General features: G+C 33.6%; 2 protein-coding genes across 2 annotated transcripts in view; one reads left to right on the top strand and one right to left on the bottom strand.

The window, feature by feature from the left end:
* The first annotated feature begins 1538 nt into the window (after positions 1-1538).
* Positions 1539-3018, top strand: Cpr60D (Cuticular protein 60D). Its single transcript, XM_017613194.1, has 2 exons — positions 1539-2363; positions 2627-3018. Exons 1-2 carry the CDS (start codon positions 2259-2261, stop codon positions 2888-2890), a joined length of 369 nt encoding a protein of 122 aa, XP_017468683.1. The 5' UTR covers positions 1539-2258; the 3' UTR covers positions 2891-3018.
* A 3182-nt stretch (positions 3019-6200) lies between these two features.
* LOC108360767 (isochorismatase domain-containing protein 1) overlaps positions 6201-25474 on the bottom strand; it is a gene marked incomplete at its 5' end in the record, with an annotated part of 31245 nt that continues 11971 nt past the window's right edge. Inside the window, one exon of the mRNA XM_017613193.1 lies at positions 6201-6701. Coding sequence (XP_017468682.1) covers positions 6411-6701 — 291 coding nt within the window. The remainder of the gene's footprint in view (positions 6702-25474) is intronic.

The raw sequence follows: 25474 nt of genomic DNA, 5'->3' as shown, positions 1-25474 counted from the left end.
ATCGGAAAGGTAGTGTCTAATCAGGTTTAGATCAGGGATGATGAGTTTTTATTTTTTTGTATCCAATGGACACAAAGATTGTACTAAATCAGCCAAAAAAGTACCAAAATTTAAAAAACCATACATACATATGTATATGGGTAATTTGAAAAACAAAGTGTATGTACATGGCAGGTATTTTATATATTTTTTTAAGACTGATAACTTTATCCTCTAAAATCGTTTACTGACGTGAATACGAAACTGCTTTCAGGCTCTTCAAAAATTAATTTTTGTTCTTATTTTTGCATTTTTGTAAAATATTTTTCAGAATGTAATATTTGCATATTACTGTTAAACTCATTTATCAGATAAGCTAATGTTGGAAGTTTTTTCCACCTTCTTCATGACATTAACGTAACGTTTTTCTTGGGAGGCAGGTTTTTTGTTTAATCTTTCTTCTATAACAACTTCCCATATAAGCCATTTGAACACTTTTGGAGAAACAAGCGGTTTAAAAAAAAATCCTTTTCCACCTTAAAGGGACCTTCTGGATATATTTCACTTTTTTTTTCTAAAAGTCTAGTTTCACGAAAATATAAAATCAAGGAAATCATTTAAACCCCTGAAGCAATAAATAGGCATTGGTAATTATCTTATTTTTATTGTTTTTTGCATAAAAAACAGGAATATTTTGCCTTACTTGTTAATATTAAATACCATTTTCTTTATCAGCATTAATTAATCACTCTGCTTTAGTTTGAATAATTTTTTGGTTCGGCCAGTATGTACTGCACCAAAAATCTGGAAAATTTTCTTCTGTGGACTTGGATGCGTAACGTTATATGTACTGGTACATATGCACAGTTTAAAAAGGCCATCAAAACCCTACGTTTCCATTACAAATCAATAATTCAAGTTAATCAACAAAACCATACAAGTATGTTTATTAAGTGCAAGTAACACAAAAATTTTGCAAAGAAACAGCTGCTTATATTATAGCAGCAACTGTTTGATGAATTTAAGAAGTTTTTCGTTTTTAAGAAACACCACGCATTTATTTGTATAAAGAAGGAAAAAGAGACTGTATTTTTATCCACAAGTGGTATGTCGTAATGCTGTATTTTGACAAAATTGTATCAAAAATGTCGATGTAGTACCAAATTGTACTACCAATGTACTTTTGGGATTCAAAATGTACCAAAAAAGTGCAATTGTACCATCAATTTCATCACTGGTTTAGATCCGATCAGTGGATCATGAAATATATATATACATATATATTTTTTAAGTCGGTTTTTTTTTGCAAAAAATTACTTGTTTACATACGATTTCGTTTTCTTTTTTTGTATGTCTGTACTGTAATGTTTGCTGAGTGCACTTGTAGATACTGCCAATATAGAAGAATTACATATATGCTAATAATTTACAAAAATTTTTAAGTAATAAAAACGATGACTTAAGTTGATTATAGCTTTTTTAATGTTATTCCTAACATTAGCATTCGCATTCACACATTCGCATTCCGAAAATTCGGCATTCGAAACATCCCTAATATGTATGTAGGATAAGTGATAATTTATGTATTTAGAATAAGAATTTATGTACTATGTAAATAAAGGTTTTGGACAACCAGAAGTGAGTCTTTTGCCGAAATTCTCTTCGCGGGTGTTGTGTTTTAAATTAAATTTGCGTTGGCGTGCAGATATAAGGCTAGCCATTTCTAATATATTCTGGTCGCAAAATTTGTAAAAATGGAAACTTATGTATTTGAATTTTAAGAAAATAAGGCCTTTAGCAAAATCGGCTAAAACGGCTATTTTTTTGCCAGATGACTAACGAATCGGCTGCCGGCCAAACCAAACCGGATAAATGTAGCCGGGAAACGGATAAACTGCCAACACTGGTGTTAACCGTCGTAAAATCTTAAGCTTAACATTTTTTCATGTAAAATAATGATTAAAATGGTTTTAGAGGATTTCTAACTACATCGCAATGTTTTCAAACTTGTAAAAAATATGTAATTAGCCCCCTTCCCCCTGAAAACATTTTAACCATTATTTTATATAAAAAATGTTAAGCTTAAGATTTTAAGACGGTTAACACGTCTTGCGAACCCCCTAATTGTGTGAGCGCCAATCTATTTATGTTTCTTGTATCCGAAGACAACTATACTTCATTAGAAACCAATATCTTAGAATATGTGCACACTTTTTTGATTGTCTTAAAACCAGTTCTTTGTGCTTTGATTTTATTAAATAATCAACTTAAGTCATAAAATGAAACGAAATATGGTGTTATACATATTAAGCAGTAATATATGTATTTTCAGTTGTTTTAGTAAGGCAAACAGAGTCACATCTAATTTTAAAATATTGAAGATTGTAAGTATAATTTGATTAAGTACTTTTTGGTCTGGTGACAAACTAGAAGAAAGCATCTGAATTAAAAGGTTTCTGTACTTATGCATTTTGGACAATATTACATTTTTGCCAAGTTGAGTTTTTCAACTGTAGCTTGGACACACATTTAAATACATACATACATGTATACATATGTTTTCCCAAAGTCTACAGATACAGTCTACAGTGCACTTTGAATTTTGTAATGCTTTTGACATTGAAAGAAACGCATGTTTGCCTTACAGATTCTGCTTTTTGCTCTCGTTATGGTTGCAATCGCAAATGAGGAAGATGTTCACGCAGAATTAAGATCTGATTACCGAAAAATCGACGACCAAGGCCACTTTAACTATGGCTATGAAGCATCGAATGGAGTGGAAGCTAAGGTACAAGGCGATGTAAATGGAATTCAGGGAGAATACTTTCTTCCAGGCGAAAATGGCAAGAAAATACGCGTTACATATACAGCTGATTCCACCGGATTTCATCCAAACGTCGAGAAAAGCTAAATTTGAAATTAGGAGTAAATCTTACAAATATATATGTACATATCGTTGGTTATCTATACTATCTATACTAATCTATACTAATTATATAAAGAGAAGTCCCTTCTTTTGTAACAGGTAATCTCGCGAACGGCTGGTCCGATTTTCATGAAATTTTGTATACAAATAGCTTTCGGTAACCACCATGTTTTAGGCTAAACAAATTTAACTTTTTTCGGGTAGGTGGACCAGGGACCGGTCTATTCGAAAAAATCTTATTATAGTCTGATTTTCTTAAAATTTAGTACGTAAGTAGCTTTTTAGCATATATGACCCATTTTTTTCGGGAAGTGGTCCAGGGACCGATCTATTCGAAAAAAGCGAATTTACGGTCCGATTTGCTTAAAATTCAGTGCGCAGGTAGCTTTTAGCATGTATTAGCATAAGTGATAAATTTTTTCCGAGTAGTGGACCAGGGACCGATCTATTCCAAAAAATCGTATTTATGGTCCGATTTGCTTAAAATTCGGTACGTAAGTAGTTTTTTAGCATATATTAGGATATATGGTCAATTTTCCCGAGAAGTGGACCAGGGACTGATCTATTCGAAAAAATCGTATTTACGGTCCGATTTGCTTAAAATTCGGTACGTAGGTAGCTTTTTAGCATATATTAGCATATATGATCCATTTTGTCCGAGAAGTGGACCAGGGACCGATCTGTTCGAAGAAATCGTATTTATGGTCCGATTTGCTTAAAATTCGGTACGTAGGTAGCTTTTAGCCTGGATAAGCTTATAGATTCCTGTTTTCCAGTTTTCATGCAATTTCGAATATAAATAGCTTTAAGTAACGACCATATCAAGGGGCGAATTCGTCACTAGGCAAGATTTTTTTGCGCCAATCAGAAACAACGGATACTGTCAAAATATAATTATAATATATAATATATCTCAACTAATATATATTTAGAAAGCCGTTTGTTAGTTTTCGCAAGGCTCGAGAGCGGCTGAACCGATTTTTTTGAAACTGCCACCTGCCGCACGTGTCCCAAGGATGGTTTTAGGCTGAAAAAAATCTATATGTAAAGGGGGCGTGGCACTTCCCATACAAACCGAATTTCTCATGCTACATATCTCTGAAAGTGTGCATGGTAGAGTTTTGGAAATTGGTATGGAGATATACGAAATCAATCGCATACCCTTGGAGAAAAATTTTAGCTATTGTAAAAAGGGGTGTGACATCTCCCATACAAACCGATTTTTTCATACTGCTTATCTCTGGAAATTTTTTGGTAGAGTTCTAGAGTTTTGTATGGAGATGTACGAAATAAATCGCATACTCTTGGAGAAAAATTGGAACTATTGGAAAAGGGGGCGTGGAATCTTCCATACAAACCGAATTTTTCATACTGCCTATCTTTGGAAGTGTTCATGGTAGAGTTCTGGAACTTGGTATGGAGATAATATACGAAATCAATCGCATACTCATGAAGAAAGAGGGCAGCTGTTGGAAAGGGGGGCGTGGAACCTCCCATATAAATCGAATTTTTATACTGCATATCTCTGAAAGTATTCATGGTTCAGTACCGGAACTTCGTATGGAGATATGTATATAAAGAATGTACACGAAAAAAACTGGTCGCACATAACCAAGCATAGCTCGGTTAATCATAACATTAAAATAAAAATCGGTAGACACTTAAAAAGCTGGAAGCATTTTCCACCTTACTGCATCATTTCTTTTTAGTAACAAAAATCAGTGTAGAAACGAGGACCAAGAAAGAAATCGATCGCGAGTTAATATTGCGCAAAAAGCTGGAAAATCCCAGCAAGTTCCATAACGACATCGCAAAAAAGCTAAAATTTCCAAAGTCTACCGTTACTTATGTGCTTAAAAAATACAATGAATGTTTATCTTTAAAAAGGGACCCTGGTAGTGGCAGAAAAAAAGGATTTGCTTGCGAAATTAAGGCAAAGGAAGTGTTGTCTGCTTTTAAGAAAAATCCTGGACTTTCGGTAAGAGATGTCGGCAAAAAATTAAACATGTCGTCTTCGTATATACAAAAAGTATGCAAAACAGCAGGACTACGGCGATTTGGCTGTATTGTTATGGATGACGAATCGTACGTAAAAGCCGATTTTAAACAAATCCGGGGCCGCGAATTTCACACTGCAAATAAAAGAGGCAATGTTGCAGATAAATATAAAAACAAAAAGTCAGTGAAATTATAAACGTTGTTTGAGCACTCCACAAAATTTGCATTTACTACAGTGGAAGATTTGAACGCAAATGAATCCCATTTTGTAAGCCGTCAGGAGGAGGGGAAGAACAAAGCTTATATTTCCATAGCAAATCGAATTCGAGGCAACATACGCACCTCTTTTAGTAAAAACGAGTGCAATAATAAAAGCATCTTTTTTATGTAACTTCACATTTTATGTATGTACATATGTATCTATGTGCATAAATCTATTAATTTTATATAAAAAGAATAAATTGCATTCAGTGCATTTCACAGTCTTATTTATAGATAATGTAAACAAAAACGCCTGGACTTCCACTTTGAAAACGNATGACTTTTACAATCATGCACAGTATATTTTACTTAAATTTTTTATAAAATTTTATTATTTAAACCCACGAAAATAACAATTGAAACGTTCTCCGTCAACAAATTTGCAACTTAGAAAAACGGAACTACGATCGAAATGTAGAATAGGTATAATCGTAAATTTCGAAGATTGATCGATAGGAAACGGAACGCAGAATACCAAAGTTGCCAAACGGAGAAAATTTCGATTCGAGTCGAAATGCAGAATAGGGCTGAATAATAAATTACTACACGTACACAATTTTGTTTGTTTCCAAATTTATATGTACATACATATAAATTTAATGATATTTTTATTTTACAGGATTTAACTTCATATTTGCTGCAGGAATTTTGGAGAATCTATGTATATTTTCTGTTTATTTTTAAATGAATTATTAAATCTATGCATGTTCCAACTTATTTTATTGAGTTTTTGAAATGTTTTTTTTTTAAAGCGAATTAAAGGAATTTTAATAAAACAAAATACCGTATTCAAAAAATCTATTTTTTACACCAGTTAGTACAAATGATACCGCATGGCATCATTCTAAAAAAACACTTTAGAATCAGATTTTGGAAAAAAGTAAATTGAATCTTATTATATTAACTATTAAGGGCCATTTAATAATAAAATCGGATTTTTAAAGCCCGAATCTAAAAAGATGTACCGTAAGGGTTAAAAGCGTAGTGCACTCAAATATTAGAGCACAACGTCCTCGTCTGAAATCTAAAGAATTACTTAGTGCCCCTTGTATATGAAATTTATTCCAACAATATTTTTTAAATATAATATGTGCCTATGTATGCTTAATTTTTACAATTTATTCTATTAAAATATACACACGCTTCATATATGTATTTAGTATACATATACATACAAGTATTTATATGTAAACAAATCAATATTTCCATATACATACATACATACATACATACTTTCTTAAAACAATTATAATTTAGAAGTAGTAGAACCAGACGATCCAGATTTTGACAATTGCATATCTACGGAAGGAGGATTGACTAGTTTCCGAATTGTATCGAATTTTGGATTATTTTTATCACGAAGCAAATTAAAAATTATACTCTCACTTGTTGTAATCACACATCCGGCATCTCGCAAACGATTCAAAGCCAGATCACGATCTTGGTTTAAGCGCGAGGTACAACAGTCGGCCACAATATAAACGTTAATACCGTTGTTTAAAAAATCGATGGCTGTTTGCTCCACACACACATGAGTCTGAAATAAAAAAAGATGCATGATACAAATGAATTTGTAGCAACATAACTCATAATCACTTCAGTTTTAAACCAGTTTTGGTTCTTTATTTTTAAAAGGTACTCTTTGGCCATTACAGATTAGATACCACATGTAAATATGTATTTAATAAATAAATCAGGAGCCAAATCTGACTGTTATTTCCCAACTACAAATTAACATTAGTATGAATGATGAAAACCAATTTGAAATATTTTTTTTTAATTTGCCTGATAACTGTTATGAGAGAAATAATTTTCACATTGGCTTAGAACAGTTATTAGCGATTTTATTAGTTTTCTTTGATTCACAACCATTAAAAAAAAAAGTGAAGTTCAAATCCTGCAGGAGGGCAGAACTCTATCTAGATATACTCTATCGCAATGGATACCAATACCAACCACGGTTTGAGAGAAAATGCATTTTTGACAATTATCCAAAGTAGTTTCTTAGTTTTTATCATCAGCCAACTTTTAGACTTTCACCTTTTTTACCGGAATCCTGCGTTTGTTTACATTTGGTATACACAAAATACACACATACACATTTTATTTTATAAACAATTTGCGTTCAACAAAATATCGACCAAAGTAAACAGGGATGGCAATTTTTTGCATTTAACGTTAGTTGAACCATGCAAAGGCCTTTTAAGCCTTATTATTTCATTTAGTCTGTTACAATAGTAGTCCGGTTTACAGGATTTAGTCAGAACTTACAGGAAGTCGTTCCTATAGGCATAAAACCTGGAAGGTAGGTGTTATGCAGAAATTTTGTTTGGCAAGCTGTGTGCTTTTGTTGTTGCAACAAACTCCGCGAGAGCGAGTTTGGCGACTCTCACAGCAAACTAATTTTGTTGGCCCAAACTGGGGCCAAACTGCGGTAAAATTAGTGTTGTTATACACAATTATGCAGTGATACTAAAAGACGGAGAACTAAATTTATGCTGTAGGAGCTTCAAAGTTTAGGGCACTGTTTTTTGCCTATACGATATTATAAAAAATATTAATTTTTGCACGATACGTACATTGCAATTTTCATTTCGTCGTGGCAATAAAGCATAAAAGCCCAAATCCAATGTGTAACCTTATGCCAAACCCGGCGTAACCACCTCAAAGCAAACTAAGCAGCCGCCATTTAATTAGCCGAACAAAAGTTTGTCTGCATAACACCGACCTAGGGGAACACTTTTCAGAGAGTAATTGAGCAACTATTCCTAGTCAGAAGATACAGGTAGTCTGTTCCTTTGAACTTCGGACTAAAACCTGTGGAACTGTCAAACAGTTATCAGACTTCTACCGCATTGTGGTAGATCTGCCACGTTTTTGAGCATCTACCACACAAGGTCTGAAATCTACCACATATTCGCGTTTTTGAGTAGTCTTATTTTTGCTCGACATAATTTTCTTAATTTTAAGAGCAAAAATTGTCCAACACTAAACACTAACAACAGGCAGAATAGGAGGATAAAATAAACTGTAACAGGCTAAACTAATATTCACGCACGCCGCCAATTTACTGTCAAAACTTTCTCATGCACATACTTGTATGAGACCAACCGAAATTGAACGGCGTGCGTACGAAGCTAACTCAATTTACAATTTTTGTTCTGCGTGACATTTTTATTTGACGTTTCGCTCAATGAAATCAAATGCAAACGCACGCAAGCCAATTTCGGGTGACGCAAAAAACAAATTCGAAGGTGTGCGTACCAAAACGCAAGCCGCGAATATTAGGTTAGCCTGTCAAATAGTAAATTTTCTCAATATTCAATTTTTCGACAGGAAACGTGGTTTTATTGTGTTTGAAAAATTTATGATTTATAAAAAGAATTAATAGCGAAAATGTTAAAAAACGGCAATTTTTGTGAAAGTATTAGCAACTTTCAGTGCATCTAAAGTTTCTAAAGCGTTGTTTACTTTTACTTGAGAATTGTCAAAATCGGCAAATCCCAAGTAGAGGTTTCTGGAACGTGCCACATTTGTTCTCTACATCGTGATGTGATAAAAAGAAAAGCTGGCAGCACTCCGCAAGGTCGCAGAAATCTTTCAAAATCAGCCTTATCATGAGTTTCTTTTTCCCCGAAGCGGTTAAATTTTCACTTATGGTTTCCATGTGTTTACTATAGGCGGAATAAAAATTTTCGGATGAAATTTTTTTTCGGGCGAAACTCAGGATAAGGCAGAATATGTTCGAAAAATATCTTGATATGGAAGGAAGTGCTTCACACTGTCAAGGAAAAAAATTGCCAAAATTCAAAGCAATTTTTAGTAACTTGAATCTTGCACTTTATTATACTAAACTTAATTTATTTTTTTAGATTATAAATAAAAGGTTTGCAATTTAGGTGAAACCTTGCAGAATTTTTTAAATTTTTGTACAATGTTTGATCCAAGACCTGAGATCTACCACATTTTTTTTGAAATCTACCACATTTTTTCCAGATTCTACCACACAAATTCTTTTTAAGTCCGATCACTGGTTTTATGTCAATAGGAACAACCTCCTGTAAGTTCTGACTAAATCCTGTAAACCGGACTGCTATTGGAACAGACTAAAAGCCTGATTATGGCAACTTAATTTAACTTAATGGAACGTAGAACAATAGAGAATCAAAATGAAACAGATTTCGACGTGGCATTAAGTTACGTTAAGTTTCGGCTGTTCAATTATAAGCAACACCCATTTTTAAGAGAGCCGTAAATTACGTTAAGTTGCCATGATCAGACCATAAGGATTTAGTCTCGAGCAAGGCATATTACCCCACGTCTCCATTTTCTAATAATATGTCGTACAATGAAAACTGAGTTGTCAGCTAATGTTAAGACAGCGATGGTAAGAAATTCGGTAAGAGAGATATGGTTTAGCAGTGGAAATCTGCGGTCTCCAACTGACATTTCTGTCTTAACACAGCTTTTTTAACATAATCTGTAGAAGGTGGAGACGTGGGGTTAAATAATGTAGAAGTGATTTTGACATTTCTCTCTTTTGAACACCGACTATTATGTCAAATGATGAATAGCTTTAACCCTTCTCAAGTTGGCATTAAAAATGCAATTCTGCAACCCTTTCGTATTCGGATTTTGCTACGAATCGTAGAAATAGTATGCTGCAATCCGAATCGTATTTTCGAACTTTCGAAATTCGGAACAATGACATGCCTAAAAACGAACGAGTAAGCTTTTTTGCGTAATTTTGTACGAAAACAATTCTGTGTCGGAGGCGAAATAAAAGATGTAAATAAATGTGTGTTTGCAAGAAATATTGGTGGTGTTCATTTAAACAAATAAATTTGCCTTTTGCATATACGTATATTTTTATCCACTGTTTTATATAAACAACCAAATAAGAATCTTTGTTGCCCCTTATCGAGAAACTTGGGTCCGGCTTAGTTATTTGTACAACGATTTACTGTTGTTGTGTCCAAACGCATAGCCCGAACCCAAAACCTTTAATATACACGTGTAATCAAAGAATTCACATTTTTTAAAGATAAATGTTTCAAATTTTCTACTACTAGCTTATTAATAAACTCGGTTTGCACTATGCACTTTTTTGCAAATTTCGACGTGGGTTCTGCGCAAAAATACTGTGGACGGCGTAGCCGGAGGGATATGCACAAGAAATGTTGTATACTTCCCCTCTTCCCCGCAACACAGAAAGGAGAATTTTACTTAGTAAGGGTTATAGTTCCTAAGCGCGGCCGAAAGCAGAAGCAAGCGCAACAGGTAGTGGACCAAACAAAGTACATGTTTTCAATGGCTTGGAAGAAGCTGTTGTTGCATTAACTGGATTGAGAACCAGAGCTTCAGGCATAGGAGGAGTTCTGGCTTATGGTTCAACAATTCAACCAGAAGCTGACATAGATGCGCCCATGGTTACTATGCCCGGTAGCTCCACATACCTTTGTGAGTCCATTGCCATAGAGCGCTCTTACTCCGCTGCTATAAACTGGCAAATGCATCAGAATCCATAACTTTCCTCAAAATATTGAAAATCAATAAATTTTACCATAAACAAGCACATGATGAGTGCTTTTTTAATTCCTTTCCACTTTGTTTTCCTTCATTCAGCTATCTTCGAAAACCAACTCATAGCTGGCAATGCTGCACATGTTTCCGCAAGGGTTGCAGCATGTGGATTTTTCGTTTTTCGTAGCGTAGCTACAAATTACGAATTACGAAAATTCGGGCTCTAGAATAAGGGGGATAGTTTTTGAATTGTGTGATTTTTTTTTTGTTTTTCGACCACATCCATTTATAGGTACATATCGATGGCTGAGTGGAAGATCGACCTATCTCGGCTGCCAGTTTGAAAACGCTCTATCTCAAAAAACTTTTAAAGAACGCCCTATTTCAGAATTTTATTGAAAAACACCCTATCTCAAAATTCGGTTCAAAAACGCCCTATCTCACTTCAAAATGTATTGAAAATATGCTGATATAGGGCGTTTTTGAATCGGCAGCTGAGATAGGTCGTTTTGGAAACGAATTCTGAAATAGGGCGTTCTTGAAAAGTTTTTTGAGATACAATGTTTTCGAACTGGCTGCCGAGATAGGTCGATCTTCCACTCAGCCATCGATATACTAAAATAAAAAGGAGCAGGAGCTACGAGCGTTGCGCTGTGTGTGGCAAGAGCCAAGACGTTAAAGTGGTGCGATAGTTTAAGACGCCTAGCGAAGTTAGAATATTTCGTTGGGAGAACCGCTGCGGTGGTCAATTGGAATATTCTTCCCGTGTCTGTCTGTCATAAATAATTTTTTGCATTTTATATACGTGGTTTCCTGTATGAGGTATTCGTTTCTGTCCATATGTGTGCGAATGCAATTAAAATTCTTTGAAGGTAATATTGAAGTAATTCTTAAAATTAGTACACGTACTTATCGTCGTTTAAAGTACAAAACCGCGTATCGTCATTCTGCAAAACCGCGATTGCTTTATAAAAAAGAGAACCATTTTGAAATATGAGTGTTTTTACAGTCTAGAAAATAATTTATGCAACCTCACTTACGCGGTTTTGCATTATCTTGATATGCGGTTTGAATTTTGTTTATACGCGGTTTTGTACTTTAAACGGTGATATGTATTTATGTAGGATGCCGAATAAAACACTACTACTTAGCGGTACAAACGACAGTGTTTATGGGTAAAATATTTAATATTTATAAATTAAAGTACTTAGTGGCACAAAAGTTACTTATTTTAAAAGAGATATTTAGCGATATCTTAAATAAGCTGTACATTGGTTTACTTCTCGAAGGTAACTGTAACTCCGTTATTTCTATTTGTAGAGTTGCATTTTTCAGTAAGTTAGCGTCATTTAATTCAAGGTCGCATTGGACCCAGGGTCGTATTCTATCCTAGAGGTGCATATTTAAGTAAGTAAGTTAAGTCTGTTAGTGAGTATGTTTAAGTAGGTTAACCCTGGGATTCAGTAATTCAGTCTCATCTCAAGTCACTAAATTTGAAATTAGCAATTTTTGACTCTTTTTGTGACTTGAGACGATTTGGGTATTCAGAAGGAGTCACAAAAAGTTCACCAAAAATGTGTGGTGAAAGCAAACACAGACAATCAACTGATAATGTTTATGTATGCCTTTTGCCCGCGCCGCTCAAAGAGTCGGAATGGCCGAGTGGTCAAAGCATTAGGCTGGCAGCCGAGAGGGTCCGGGTTCAAGTCCTCCTAGGCCGTAGAGGATTTTTTATTTATTTTTATTTAGTATTTTTTTTTTATTTTTTTATTAGTTTTATTTTTTTAACAATCTTTAGATTTTAATGTTTTAAAAACAAAAAAAATCAAATTTGTTTCAATACATTTGTATGATATTAAAGCATTTTGGTTTATTTCCTAATGAAATTCTTGTTGAACAAATTTTCTCGCGTCATTTTCGCGTTTTTTTTGTAATAAAATGGAAAGAAATAAGCTTTTCCTCCATACTTCTTTTTTTATGACCGGCTCTTAGCCAGCTGACAAATTAGTGACTTATTTTTGAGACTAGAGACGTGAGACAGCGTACTGAATACCAAATAGTCTCAAAATCCAAGTTCACCACCAAAAGTCACTATTAGTGACTAGAGACCGCTTACTGAATGCCAGGGTAAGTCTGTTAGTGAGTATGTTTAAGTAGGTTAACCCTGGGATTCACTAATTCAGTCTCATCTAAAGTCACTAAATTTGAGACTAGCAATTAGGGACTATTTCTGTAACTTGAGATGATTTGGGTATTCAGTAGGAGAGAGTCACAAAAAGTCCACCAAAAATGTGTGGTGAAAACAAACAAAGAGTCAACTGATAGCGTTTGTGTATGCCTTTAGCCCGCGCCGCTCAAAGAGTCGCAATGGCCGAATGGTCAAAGCATTAGGCTGCCGGTCGAGAGATCCGGGTTCGAGTCCTCCACGAGTTCAGAGAATTTTTTATTTAGTATTTTTTTTTTTTCTTTTTTCTTGGTTAGTTTTATTTTTTTACATAATCTTTATATTTGAATATTTTAAAAACAAACAAGTAAGAAAATCTAAGTTCGGGCAGAGCCGAACATTAAATACCCGGCGCAAGTATTAAATATATGTTTTTCACCTTTCCGCAAGCTACCGCTACATGGTAAGCCGGGGTGTATCAATTTTGAGTAAGTTAGCGTGCTTAAATTTCGAAATATTGAAATTTCAAGCATTTCTGAAATTCATTGTTATATGAAAAGCAGCCGTAATTTTAGGCCGATTTCAATAATTTTCAACGCTTTGCTTTTATGGGGCAAGCACAATAACCATACCGAGTTTGGTACAAATTGGTAGAACGGTTACCGAGATACATATATGTATGTGATCATAAGTGGGCGGTGCCACGCCCATTTTCCAAAATTTTATCAAAAACGTATTTCTTGGTAAAGAATTGTTGCAAGCATCAATTTCGAATAAATTAGCTTTTATATTTACTGATTTATCGAAGATTTCGTATTTCTCTAAATTACCCTTATATGGAATGTGGGCGTGGTTATTGTCCGATTTTAAAAATTTGCGGCCATTTGGTATGCTGTACCAAGGCCAACAACTGTGCCAAGTTTGGAAGAAATCGGTGCAGCGGTTGCCAAGATATACACATGTAACCATAAGTGGGCGTGGCTACGCCCATTTTTCAAAAATTTATAATCTTATTTTTCGTCCAAAAATTATTACAAATATCAATTTTGAGTGAATAATTTTAAGTAGTTACTAAAATATCGCAGTTTTCTTATTTCTAAAAATTATCGTTATATGTGAGGTAGGCGTGGTTATTGTCCCATTTTGCCCATTTTCAATACCATCCGTCCTACGCCCGAAAGAAGTACACGTACCAAGTTTCGTTAAGATATCTTAATTTTTACTCGAGTTATCGTGTGCACAGACGGACGGACGGACAGACTGTTACCGCTTAATCGATTTCTCTTTTCATCCTGATCATTTATGTATACATTTGTCTATATCTATCTCGATTCGTTTTGCCTGTTACAAACAACCGTTATGTGAACAAAGTTATAATACCCTTGTGCACAAGTGCGCTCGGGTATAAAACGAGTTTATTTATTGCGTAGATAAATACAGTGAAACCCGCATAAGTACCTAACCCGCATAAGTACCTAACCCGCTTAAGTAACCAACATTTTTGGACACCGTGAATTTTTTAATATAGTCTGAAGAAAATCCCTCTCTTAAGTACCTCCCCGCTTATTTACCCAACCCGCCTAAGTACCTCATTTTTTCGTGCCCCATTTAGAATTTTACTTATTATTTTCCCCTTTTAATTGCTCTTTTAAAATTCCTTAAAATATTTGCGTATTTTGAAATTCAGTAACAGCGCTACACACCTTCGGTAAAAAAATTCTAAAAAATCAACGGTAACTTTTAGCCACTTGAAACTTCTACAAAATCTTAAGCTTAGGTTTATATGGTATGTGTTAGGGAATGAACTGCATTTTAATTGATTGAAAAATCTTAAAAATTAATGAATAAACATAAGTGGCAAACAATATCATTTTGAATTTGGTAAAAAATGATATGTCCAACTTTGACTTTTTAAACATTTTAATTCTTGTAAAAATTACATACCATTGCACTAAATATTTTTTTTAATAAAGTTTTTCTTTACTTGTTTATGTGTTTAAATAATGCTACGATTTTGGTTTTAAACTATGTATACTTCATTAAATGTTGTTATTCAAGTATTTATGTAAGTTAACAAGAAGATGAAACTACATCAGTAATTATGTTCGCTTAAGTACCCGCATCGAGGTACTTAAGAGGGTTCTTTTAAGTACCCAACCCGCCTAAGTACCTCAAAAAGCTGACATTTTTCGTGAGGTACTTAAGCGGGTTTTACTGTAGTACTTAAAGGAAAAAAACGTAAACTTTAATACATCATAAATAGCCAGATGTTACGTTGCTAATTCTTTTTAAACTTTAAAAAAGTAGAAACTTATTACAACAGCTTGATGTGTCTTAACAAAGATGCCATAAGTACCTCGATACGGGTACTTAAGCGAACATAATTATTGATGTAGTTACATCTTTTTGTTTACTTACATAAATATGTAAATCCTTGAATAAAACATGAATATTTAATGAAGTATACGTAGTTTAAAACCAAGACCGTAGCATTATTTAAGATTTTTCAATTAAAATACAGTTCATTCCCTAACAAATACCATATAAACCTAAGCTTAAGATTTTATAGAACACTTAATGAAAAAAATTCACCAAAATTAAAATTTTTTTTTCTCAGAAGTGTTTTTTGAGTATATAGTTTTATAGCCCATTCAATTTTAGTGCAAGTTTCAAGTAGCTAAAAATTACCGTTGATTTTTTATAATTTTGCCGAAGGTGTGTAACGCTGCCACTGAATTTCAAAATATGTAAATATTTTAAGGTATTTTAAAATATCATTTAAAAGGGGAAAATTATAGGTAAAATGGTAAATGGTGTACGAATAATTTAGGTACTTGGGTGGGTTGGGAAAATAAGCGGGGAGGTACTTAAGAAAGGGATTTTCTTCAGATTATATTAAAAAATTCACGGTGTCCAAAAATGTTGGTTACTTAAGCGGGTTAGGTACTTAAGCGGGTATCACTGTACCTACTTCTTTTAACATTTTATTTTAATTTCTTCAGTTTTTTGTTCACCTTTTTATACCCGAGTGCACTTGTGCACAAGGGTATCATAACTTTGTTCACATAACGGTTGTTTGTAACAGGCAAAACGAATCGAGACAGATATAGACAAATGTATACATACATAAATGGTCAGAATGGAAAAAGCAATCGATTAAGCGGTGACTGTCTGTCCGTCCGTCCGCCTGTGCACACGATAAATCGAGTAAAAATTGAGATATCTTAATGAAACTCGGAATGTGTATGTTTTTCTTTTCAGCGTAGGATGAATTGAAAATGGGCGTAATCGGACTATAAACACGCCTACCTCCCATATAGCGGTAGTTTTCAAAAATACGAAAACTGCGATATTTAAGTAACTATTCAAGCCTATTCACTCAAAATTGATATTTACAATGATTTTTAGACAAAAAATAAGAATATTATAAATTATTGGAAAATGGCGGAGCCACACCCACTTATGATTACATGTGTATATCTTGGTAACCGCTGCATCAATTTCCCCCAAACTTGGCCTGGTTGTTGGCCTTGGTACAGCATACCAAATAGCCGCAAATTTTTAAAATCGGACAATAACCACGTCCACATTCCATATAAGGGTAATTTAGAGAAATACGAAATCTTCGATAAATCAGTAAATATTAAAGCTAATTTATTCAAAATTGATGCTTGCAACAATTCTTTAGCACAAAATTCGTTTATACATACGTGATACCGCGCACATATAACTACCTATACAAGTAGGGATGCAAAAAAAAACATCGATGCATCGGAAACATCGATGTTTTCTATTCAATGTATCGAATAAAACCGATGTTTTGGACGTTCTGATATACATCGATATATCGATGTACTTTTTTTCGATGCAGCGACTTGTGTACAGACTAAAATTATTTTGTATGCTTCCAAACTCTTCGCTCTAGCAACTATTCTAAACGTGGATTTTCACTATTTATGCACTATTAGAATATACATATATTTTATTAATATTATCCAAAATGTTATTGCACTAATAAATTGCTACTTTTTAGTAGAAACGTTTAGTGCCAAAATACCATCTACAATATGATATTAATTGATAAGATATTGACACTCTAAAACCATTTGGAAATTTGGACCAACATGGTGAAATAAGATAGTGGGCCAGTCAGTTTTATGTAAGCTTATTTCAAAGCAAAATTTTAGTTTCGTAATTTTTTTCAATTCTGGCATTAACCCTTGGTTTTGTTGCATACCTCTGCCCGATTTCGGCTTAGATCCTTATCCTGATGGACTGAAAACACCAGTACTGCAACGTTATGTGTGCTTTTGCACAAGCGGCAAGAATTTATTGGCATTTTTTTGTAATTTTTTACTCAAATCAAAAAACTTCATAATTCCTCACTCAAAAGGGTTAACATAAAAGTCAAATAAAAAAAAATATGATAATAAATTGCCAAATATGTGTACCGAAATAGAATGTCATTGCTAGCTGGCACACTTTATATTAGTGGGATTCATGAAACGTCGCAAAGTTATTTAAAATGTCGCATTGGACGCAAAATTTGTCACCTGGCGACGCAGCTGACTACTTTTGTATGGGAACTTTCTTGCGACAAAATTGCGACATTGCCATAGTATTTGAGCTGGCAATCATTGCAAAGTCAAAGTCGCGGAACACATGTTCTTTTATTGTCTTCAAAAGTATCCGTTAAGGCTGCTTCGAAATATACATCCCTATTCTGCATTTCGTCTCGAATCGAAACTTTCTCCGTTTGGCAACTTTGGTATTCTGCGTTCCGTTTCCTTTCGAAATTTACAATTATACCTATTCTTACGGTGACCATCCGTCCTTTATTTCAAAGGACAGTCCTTTATTTTAACCCCTTTTCCTTTATAATTTTTTTCAAAGTAAAGGACGCCTTTTGTCCTTTATTTCTTAAACTGTCTTTTAAATCGGCTCTACATTTTTCAGAGATAAATTTTTAAACGCAGAATATAAAAAAAGAAAAATGTCCCTTATAAAATATAATGAAAACCTTCGCCAGTTTGTTTCGCACCCCACTTAAGGTTTTATATTTAATCCGTAATCTTTGTACAATCTATAAAGTACAGGGAAAGTTGTGCCCAGGATCGTGTTGTACGCTGAGTTTCCAGTTTCACTGAAAGAGAACAATAAATCCCCTACCGCACAGTGGTTAAAAACTGGCATTTAGTGTTCGTAATTCACTCGAGCCTTCATTTTTCACTTAATTTGATTAATTTTTATTTTTTTTTTATGAAAGCTTACGATATTTGCAAGAGACCAGTTGAGCCTGATTTCTGAACTTTTATTTGATTACATTCAATTTTTTAGTGCAAAATGCAGATAAAGTAGTAATTTTGAAGAAAATGTATTTTCCAGTTCCAGTTAATAAATCGCACCCTAAATAAACAACTCAAAATGTTCCAAAACTGAGTTTTTTGCATAAATTAATTCAGAGTACACATCTCTAACTACTGAAAAAATTTCGTTCACATGACTATCTTCTTTAACTGGAAAAATACAGTTATGTCTATTTTTATGTCAAGTGTGTTGCTTTTGCACGATCAACTAAAGAGAATTATTTTTAGTTGCGTTAATGTGCTCAAGAACAGCTGATTACTTTTATTACACATAAAGAGTTTTATTTTGAGTTCTGCCTCTATAACTGTAAAAAGTGATAAATTTCGTGGTATATTATTTTGCATTGTGCCTCTTTAGTTGTGAAAAGTGAGTTCAATTAACAGTATTATTTATTTATGTGCCTTCTTTGATTAAATAATCGTGAGCGTCGTAAGTTTTATAATTTTTTTTTATTTTAAAGTAGAAAAAAGAATTAAATGTTAATGATATTGGTATTAGTCTTTTGTTTGTTTACTTATTTTGCATGCCTTTTGTAAAATCTTAAATAATTTGCAATACAAAATTTAATTTTTAGTTGTGACCCCTTTGATGAAAATGTCTTGCCCAAACCTTGAACATTACTCAAGCACAATGGAAACTGATTGTAGTGTGCCTTGTCACAATGATGATAGTAGCACTAATGCATTTAGTGACTCTGGGAGTGAATTTTGTGTGTCCGGAAAAAATAAAAGCAGCAGTGTTTCTTGTCACAATGATGATAGTAGTACTAATGCATTTAGTGACTCAGGGAGTGAATTTTGTGTGTCCGGAAAAAGCAGCACCTCGGAAGAATACTCAGAAGAAGAAGAAGAAGAAGAAGATATAAAAAGATTAAGTAGGAAGAGAACACGTTCTAGATATACATATCAAAACAAGAAACAACAGAAACAAAAATCTTTAAGAAACTCTGGAGCCTCTTATACATCACTTTCCAAGTCGAAAAAAGAAGTAAATACCAGGTGTATAAGGCCACCCTGCGGAGCAAAGTGCCGTCTTCGATGCAATGAACTAATTTCCGAATCGATGCGCCTTGAAATATTTAAAAAATATTGGGGTTGCAGTGACTTGCAAAGACAGAGAGAGTTTATAGCCAGGCATATGAAAGAAATTAAACCAAAATACAGATACACCTGTACAGATGGGCTTCGCAAACTTAATAATGCTTTTTTCTTTGAGCTCAACTCAAAGCCTATTAGAGTGTGTAAGACTTTTTTTAAAGCAACCCTTGATATAAATGACAAAGTTATACGAACAGTTATAAAAAAGAAGGACGAACGTGGTTTCATTGAGCTGGATCTTCGTGGAAAGCATGATAATCATATTACAGTAAGCCCAGAAATCAAAAACAGTATGAGAGAATTTATTCAAAATATTCCAAGAATCGAGTCTCATTATTTACGTGCTAAAATTTCTCGCGAGTTCATTGAAAGCAGTAAAAGTATAGCAGATCTATACCACGACTACAAAGAATCTCGTGAAGCTGAAAATTTGGAGTTTGGGAGTAAAATTATGTTTTATCGAATATTCAACACAGAATTCAACATTGCTTTTTTCAAACCAAAGAAAGATCAATGCGATCTCTGCGACTCTTTCCTAAATGCTGATGAAAATGGAAAAATAGATTTAGTGCAAGCTTACAACACACACCTCGAAGAAAAGGAGCTATGCAGAATCGAAAAAGATATAGATAAGAAAAAAAGCAATGTAGCTGTGTATGACTTACAGGCTGTTTTACCATTGCCCAAAGGCTTTACCTCTTGTTTTTACTACAAAAGTAAAATTAACTGTTACAATTTTACTGTAAGTGACCTCAGTGCCAAATATGTAGAATGTTTTTTTTGGACTGAAGTACAAGGAAAACGTGGGAGTAATGAGATCGGCACCTGTGTGCTTTTATATATCGAAAATCTGGTACAAAAGGCAAAAAATGCTCAAGATTTAGATCTAATTTTTTATTCTGATAACTGCTGTGGACAGCAAAAAAATAAGTACATTCTTTGAATGTATGCATATGCTGTACATAAGAATAATCTGAAAAGTATTACGCATAAATACCTTATTAAAGGTCACTCTCAAAATGAAGGAGACAATGTGCACAGCGTTATTGAGAAGCAAGTAAAAAGGCATTTAAGTAGTAATCCCATTTAAACGCCAGACCAATACACAAGTCTATTAGCAACTGCAAAAAAGACTGGCCCCCCATATAAAGTTCGAGAATTGTCATATGAAGCGTTTTATGATTTAAAGTCTCTTCAAGAAGAGTGGGGTCACAATTTTTCTACAAATAAAGACAATCAGAAAGTTATATGGCGTGATATTAAAGTTCTCCAAGTCAATAAAGAAAACCCACATTCATTTTTTTATAAAACATCTTATAAAGATATCGACTTTCAGGAAGTGTGTTTAAGAAACAACTTAAAGCCTTGGAGTTGCATCAAGTAAGAATTGAGAAGCATAATACAAATAAAATGCTTTTTTGTAATTGAAATTTATTTGGCAAGTTGTAAACGATTTTGGTCGGATTTGGGAACGTAGTGGCAACGCTGGAAGGAATACACGACACCAGCTTGCTGGCACCATCAAGTGATTGTACTATAGGGTGGTTCAAAAATGCATGTGAAAAGGCAAAGTCGGAATTTTTATGCTCTCACCCCCTATACCGAAAAAATATATGCCTATTTTTTATTTTGCAATCAAAAAATATTTGGAGGTTGCTCAAAGTGTCCCAAGTTTTCCATGTATTTTATATGGTAAAAAACAACTTTTCGTAGAAATGGTATAGAATTCATGAAAATCAATATTTTTCTTTCGGAAAACTCTATTTATCTCCAGGAGTTTCCCAAAAATAATACCCAATTGTTTATTTAACCAATTTTTCGTCGCAACTATAATTTATAGGTCCGCCAAAAACCCACAAAAAACCCCGAAAAATGCAATGGGGGGACCAAAAAAAAATCGTTAGTATTAACAAATGGTTAAATAAACAATTGGGTATTTTTATTGAAAGTCTCCTGAAAAGAACCAGAGTTCCAATCGAAAAATATTGATTTTCAAGAATTCTATACCATTTCTATGAAAAGTTGTTTTTTCCCATATAAAAATACATGAAAAACTTTAAGCCCTTTGAGCGACCTCTAAATATTTTTTTATTTCAAAATAAAAAAATAGGTGTATACTTTTTTCGATATAGAGCATTACAATTCCGACTTTGCTGTTTTTGGACCACCCTATTGTACTATCAAGCTCGAAACATATAACATACCACAGCAGCTGGTGAAATATTTATTTCTTTACAAATGAGGGACGGAAAAGATCGAAATGAGTAGAGCCGCAATTTTAAAATTTTTCTACCATTTTTTTAACATTAGGTGTCTTCATCAAAAGTAGAGCTGGAAAACTATCGATAGCCGTGTCCATCGATAGTCGATAGTCACAACCATCGATAGTATCGATACTATCGAAAATGTCGACACTATCGATAGCACTATCGATAGTTTTGATTAAAACAGTCCAAAAATTAAACCTAACAACTTTTATTGAAAATGAGACAGAATTGTTAAAATATGACGAAATTTTTTTTTAAGGAACAAAAGTTTATCAAAGATTTTTAGCTTCAAGTAGCATCTGTGCTCGGAAATATGTATGTTACTGAATAATGTATGTATGAGTGAAAACTATTGATAATGCTCACGAAACCATCGATGTTTTCGATAGTCAAAAACCATCGATACTATCGATAGTACAATCGATAGTTTTCCAGCTCTAATCAAAAGTGATAAACTGTTGATAAACTTAATAAAATGATAAATTTATCAAACTTTGTACGGAAATCTATTTAACCAAAGTTTATCACTTTATCCAATGATTTTGGTGAATAAACGAATAAATTTCAGCAAAATTCAACCCTGCCAGGTGGTTAAAATTAGCACAATGGACGAGGTAAGAATGAAACGTAACTAGATAAGTTAAATAATAAACAATATTGTGCAATTATTTAGCAAGATGCCTTTATTAGAGAATGCGGATAAACTGATAAATTTAAGCAATTTAACCCTTTATCACTTTCGATGAAGACCCCTATTGATTTTTTGTGAACTTTAATCTTCCAAAATTTTGTGAACTTTAATCTTCCACAAACACGGCTTTGACTAATATAGTGCAAGAAATGTCCGCCAAAATAATTTTTTACTTAAAAAAAGAGCTAATTTCACCATTCACGACACCAGCATGTACAATCATAAAAATATCAAATCGTTTTGATGTCGCACCAGCAACTGGTATCACACCACAAGAACAAATACGGTCAATCGGCTGGCACCAACACTTGATGGCGCCAGCGTGCTGGTATCATGAATGGACCCTTTTACGAACGTATGATGCATCGAAACAAAGGTGAAGCATTTCCAGTAAAAACTTGCAAATACTATAACAATTTTTTGATATTGAATGAACATACAAAATGAGGTTTAGGCTGGGACGATTTGTTATGGGGAAAAATAAAAAGGAATTTGACCGAGATGTAATAGTAATATGAGATCATAATCTAAGCCAATTGCTCTTGACCACGAAAGATTAATTCAAAACTTATCTTTAGCCCGCGCAGTTCAATCAAAGTGTACGAATTTGGAAAATGAAACTTTGGCTTGTAATATCTATGGAATACGTTAATTGTTATAAACAGGACGATATATCAAATAAAGGGTTATTCAATTTAGTACCTCACGTTCATTTATCATTTTTCAATAAGTCTACAAGTTTTTAAGATATTAAGATAAAACTTACAAAAACTATAATTTTCCCTTATGCATTTTCAATTCTTCATTACTTCAGCAACCAAGTGAAAAATACAAGAAAAGTGCGACGAGATTTATTTCAAACGTTTTTAATAATTTCGGATGTTTATTTAATATTAAAAGGACCATGGACTTGGTCACGCAGATTTGGCCAGCTTTCAAGATCGTGGTGAATGAAGTCAAACATGTATTTTCAAAGATTAGGAATCGTTTGATAAGTTAAAAGTTTCTAGCATATACGTATTTACATACATTAACATAATACAATTAGGGTGAGAAATGCCCATTTTATGTCAATTTGTGCAGTCTTGAAAATTGAAGAAAACCAAAGAAGCACATTTTTCGCAGTTTATAAATTTGCCATCTTATGAAAGTAGGGGACGTGCAATAAGTGTTTAGATATACATAAATATTTTAGTTAATTCCATTATGTGAAAAAGTGACATAGGTAAATGCAATAGTCTTTAACATATCCTGGGAAATCCTTTTGAGGACTCTCCAGTTGGAAGATATTGCTTTGCATTCAGCTTGTTATTCGATCGGTACGTAATAATTACCAAATCGAAGGTGAGACTTACTGTTACTGATTTATGATAATAATATGATGAAAATCGTTCAGATTATAAACAAATAATTTTAAAATAAAAAAAATTTTGAGCAAAATTTTTTGTCATTTTCCTATATTTGCAATTTTTATATTGTATGCATAAACATAATAATAATAATAATAGATTGGCGCTTACACATATGTTAGTGTTTGGCCGAGCTTCTCCTCCATGCTTATGCATAAACATAAGTAAACTAATTAGTGTTTCTAGAAGTTGTGCCTGTTCAGTGTGTCCATACCCATTTTCGTAAGCAAAATTTTTTCACGATGATGGAAAATAATGGCTTTTCTATTAGAGCTACCAAAATTGTTCCTAAATTTGCGAAAATTCACAAACTATAGCTAATATTAAAAAAAGATTCGAATATTTGGAACCAGCGACCTAAATGCACGTCAGCAATATTAATGCTGTTCTTTACATCTTTTGACTATAGGCTAGTGGANTTGTTCCTAAATTTGCGAAAATTCACAAACTATAGCTAATATTAAAAAAAGATTCGAATATTTGGAACCAGCGACCTAAATGCACGTCAGCAATATTAATGCTGTTCTTTACATCTTTTGACTATAGGCCAGGAGAACAATTAAAATTTTATTGAAAAAAGATAACTTTGAGATTAACGATAAGCTAAAGGGCTGCGAGAAATGATATTTTACTTTATCTTTTCCGTTAACGAATTCATTACCTAATAATATGCACCAAACCATTTTGCTGAGCCCAGAATTTTTAATAAGAATTGGTCTTATTCGACAAGTGTGCTGTGGGCCACTCGACGGTCGATGCGCGGACTCTTACAATTAAAATAAAAGACTAATATTTTGCAGGCTTGTTGTTGACTTCATGATACAATATATTTTCACTATTACCAAAGGGATTTGAGAAAAATTAGATTTTCGACCCGCCCTAATGAGGTTGTTGTTTTTGTATCTAATGCAATGTTCGCAAACCACGCCACAAACGACGAACATGCTCACTGAAAACCAAAATTTTCTGACTTTTGGCGAACATGTTCGTGAACCATCTCACAAACGGCGAACATGTGCCGCAACACGAGCATGCTCGCGCACATGTTCGTCAGGTGTGACCAAAATTTGTTTGCTGTTAGAGTCGCTAAACTCGCTCTCGACGAGTTTGCTGCAACAACAATTGCACGTAGTTTGCCAAAAAAAAGTTTCTGCGTAACAGTGGCTACACACGACGAAGATGTGCGCGCACATGCTCGGCTTGCGGTGCATGTTCGTCGTTTGAAGCGTGGTTTGCGAGCATCGCATTGGAAACAAAAACAACCTCATTTTGTGTTGATGCTTGCAGTTGCCGGATAAGTGTAACCAAACCATGTTCGTCATTGAATTTTTGATAAATGAGGCTAAATTACTATATCGTCGCCTTAGAGTGTAAACCTGCTAACGACCAAAAAACATATTTTACTGTAGAGGCAAAAAACTAAATATATCTTTAACTCTTAGTCTAAGGGTCAAATCCTACATATAGTTTGTTAATCGCGTGACGTTCTATGGCCCTAATCCAGAACGAATGAAAAAAATCACATTTTTATGGTTTTATTGGCGAATTTATAACTTAGCAGTTTTTAGTTTTTGTATTTTCAAAATTGAAGTGGATTTAGCAGGTTTTTTGTATGAATAAAATTGTTTCCATTTTATTTTTTGTGATTATGAGCTCAGTTAAAATGTTAATTAAAATAGGATTCTATAAATAAAAACAATCAAATATATAAAATAATACAACAGATTTATTCTTCCGTTTATTGCAACAAAAATAGGCAGTTTATAAAACATATATTAGTACCTATACGTGA

Source organism: Rhagoletis zephyria, unplaced genomic scaffold, assembly GCF_001687245.7.
Source record: "Rhagoletis zephyria isolate East Lansing unplaced genomic scaffold, Rhagoletis_zephyria_1.1 Rzeph_scaffold_00624, whole genome shotgun sequence".
NCBI classification, from domain to species: domain Eukaryota; kingdom Metazoa; phylum Arthropoda; class Insecta; order Diptera; family Tephritidae; genus Rhagoletis; species Rhagoletis zephyria.
This window is presented reverse-complemented; position numbering and strand designations above follow the sequence as displayed.

What these genes read in the sequence shown, in the direction of transcription:
- Cpr60D (XM_017613194.1), top strand. Translation starts at nt 2,259, where the DNA reads ATGAAACGAAATATGGTGTTATACATATTAAGCAGTAATATATGTATT. An exon ending in ATTTTAAAATATTGAAGATT is followed by an intron (nt 2,364 to 2,626) that starts GTAAGTATAATT and finishes TTTGCCTTACAG; the next exon opens with ATTCTGCTTTTTGCTCTCGT.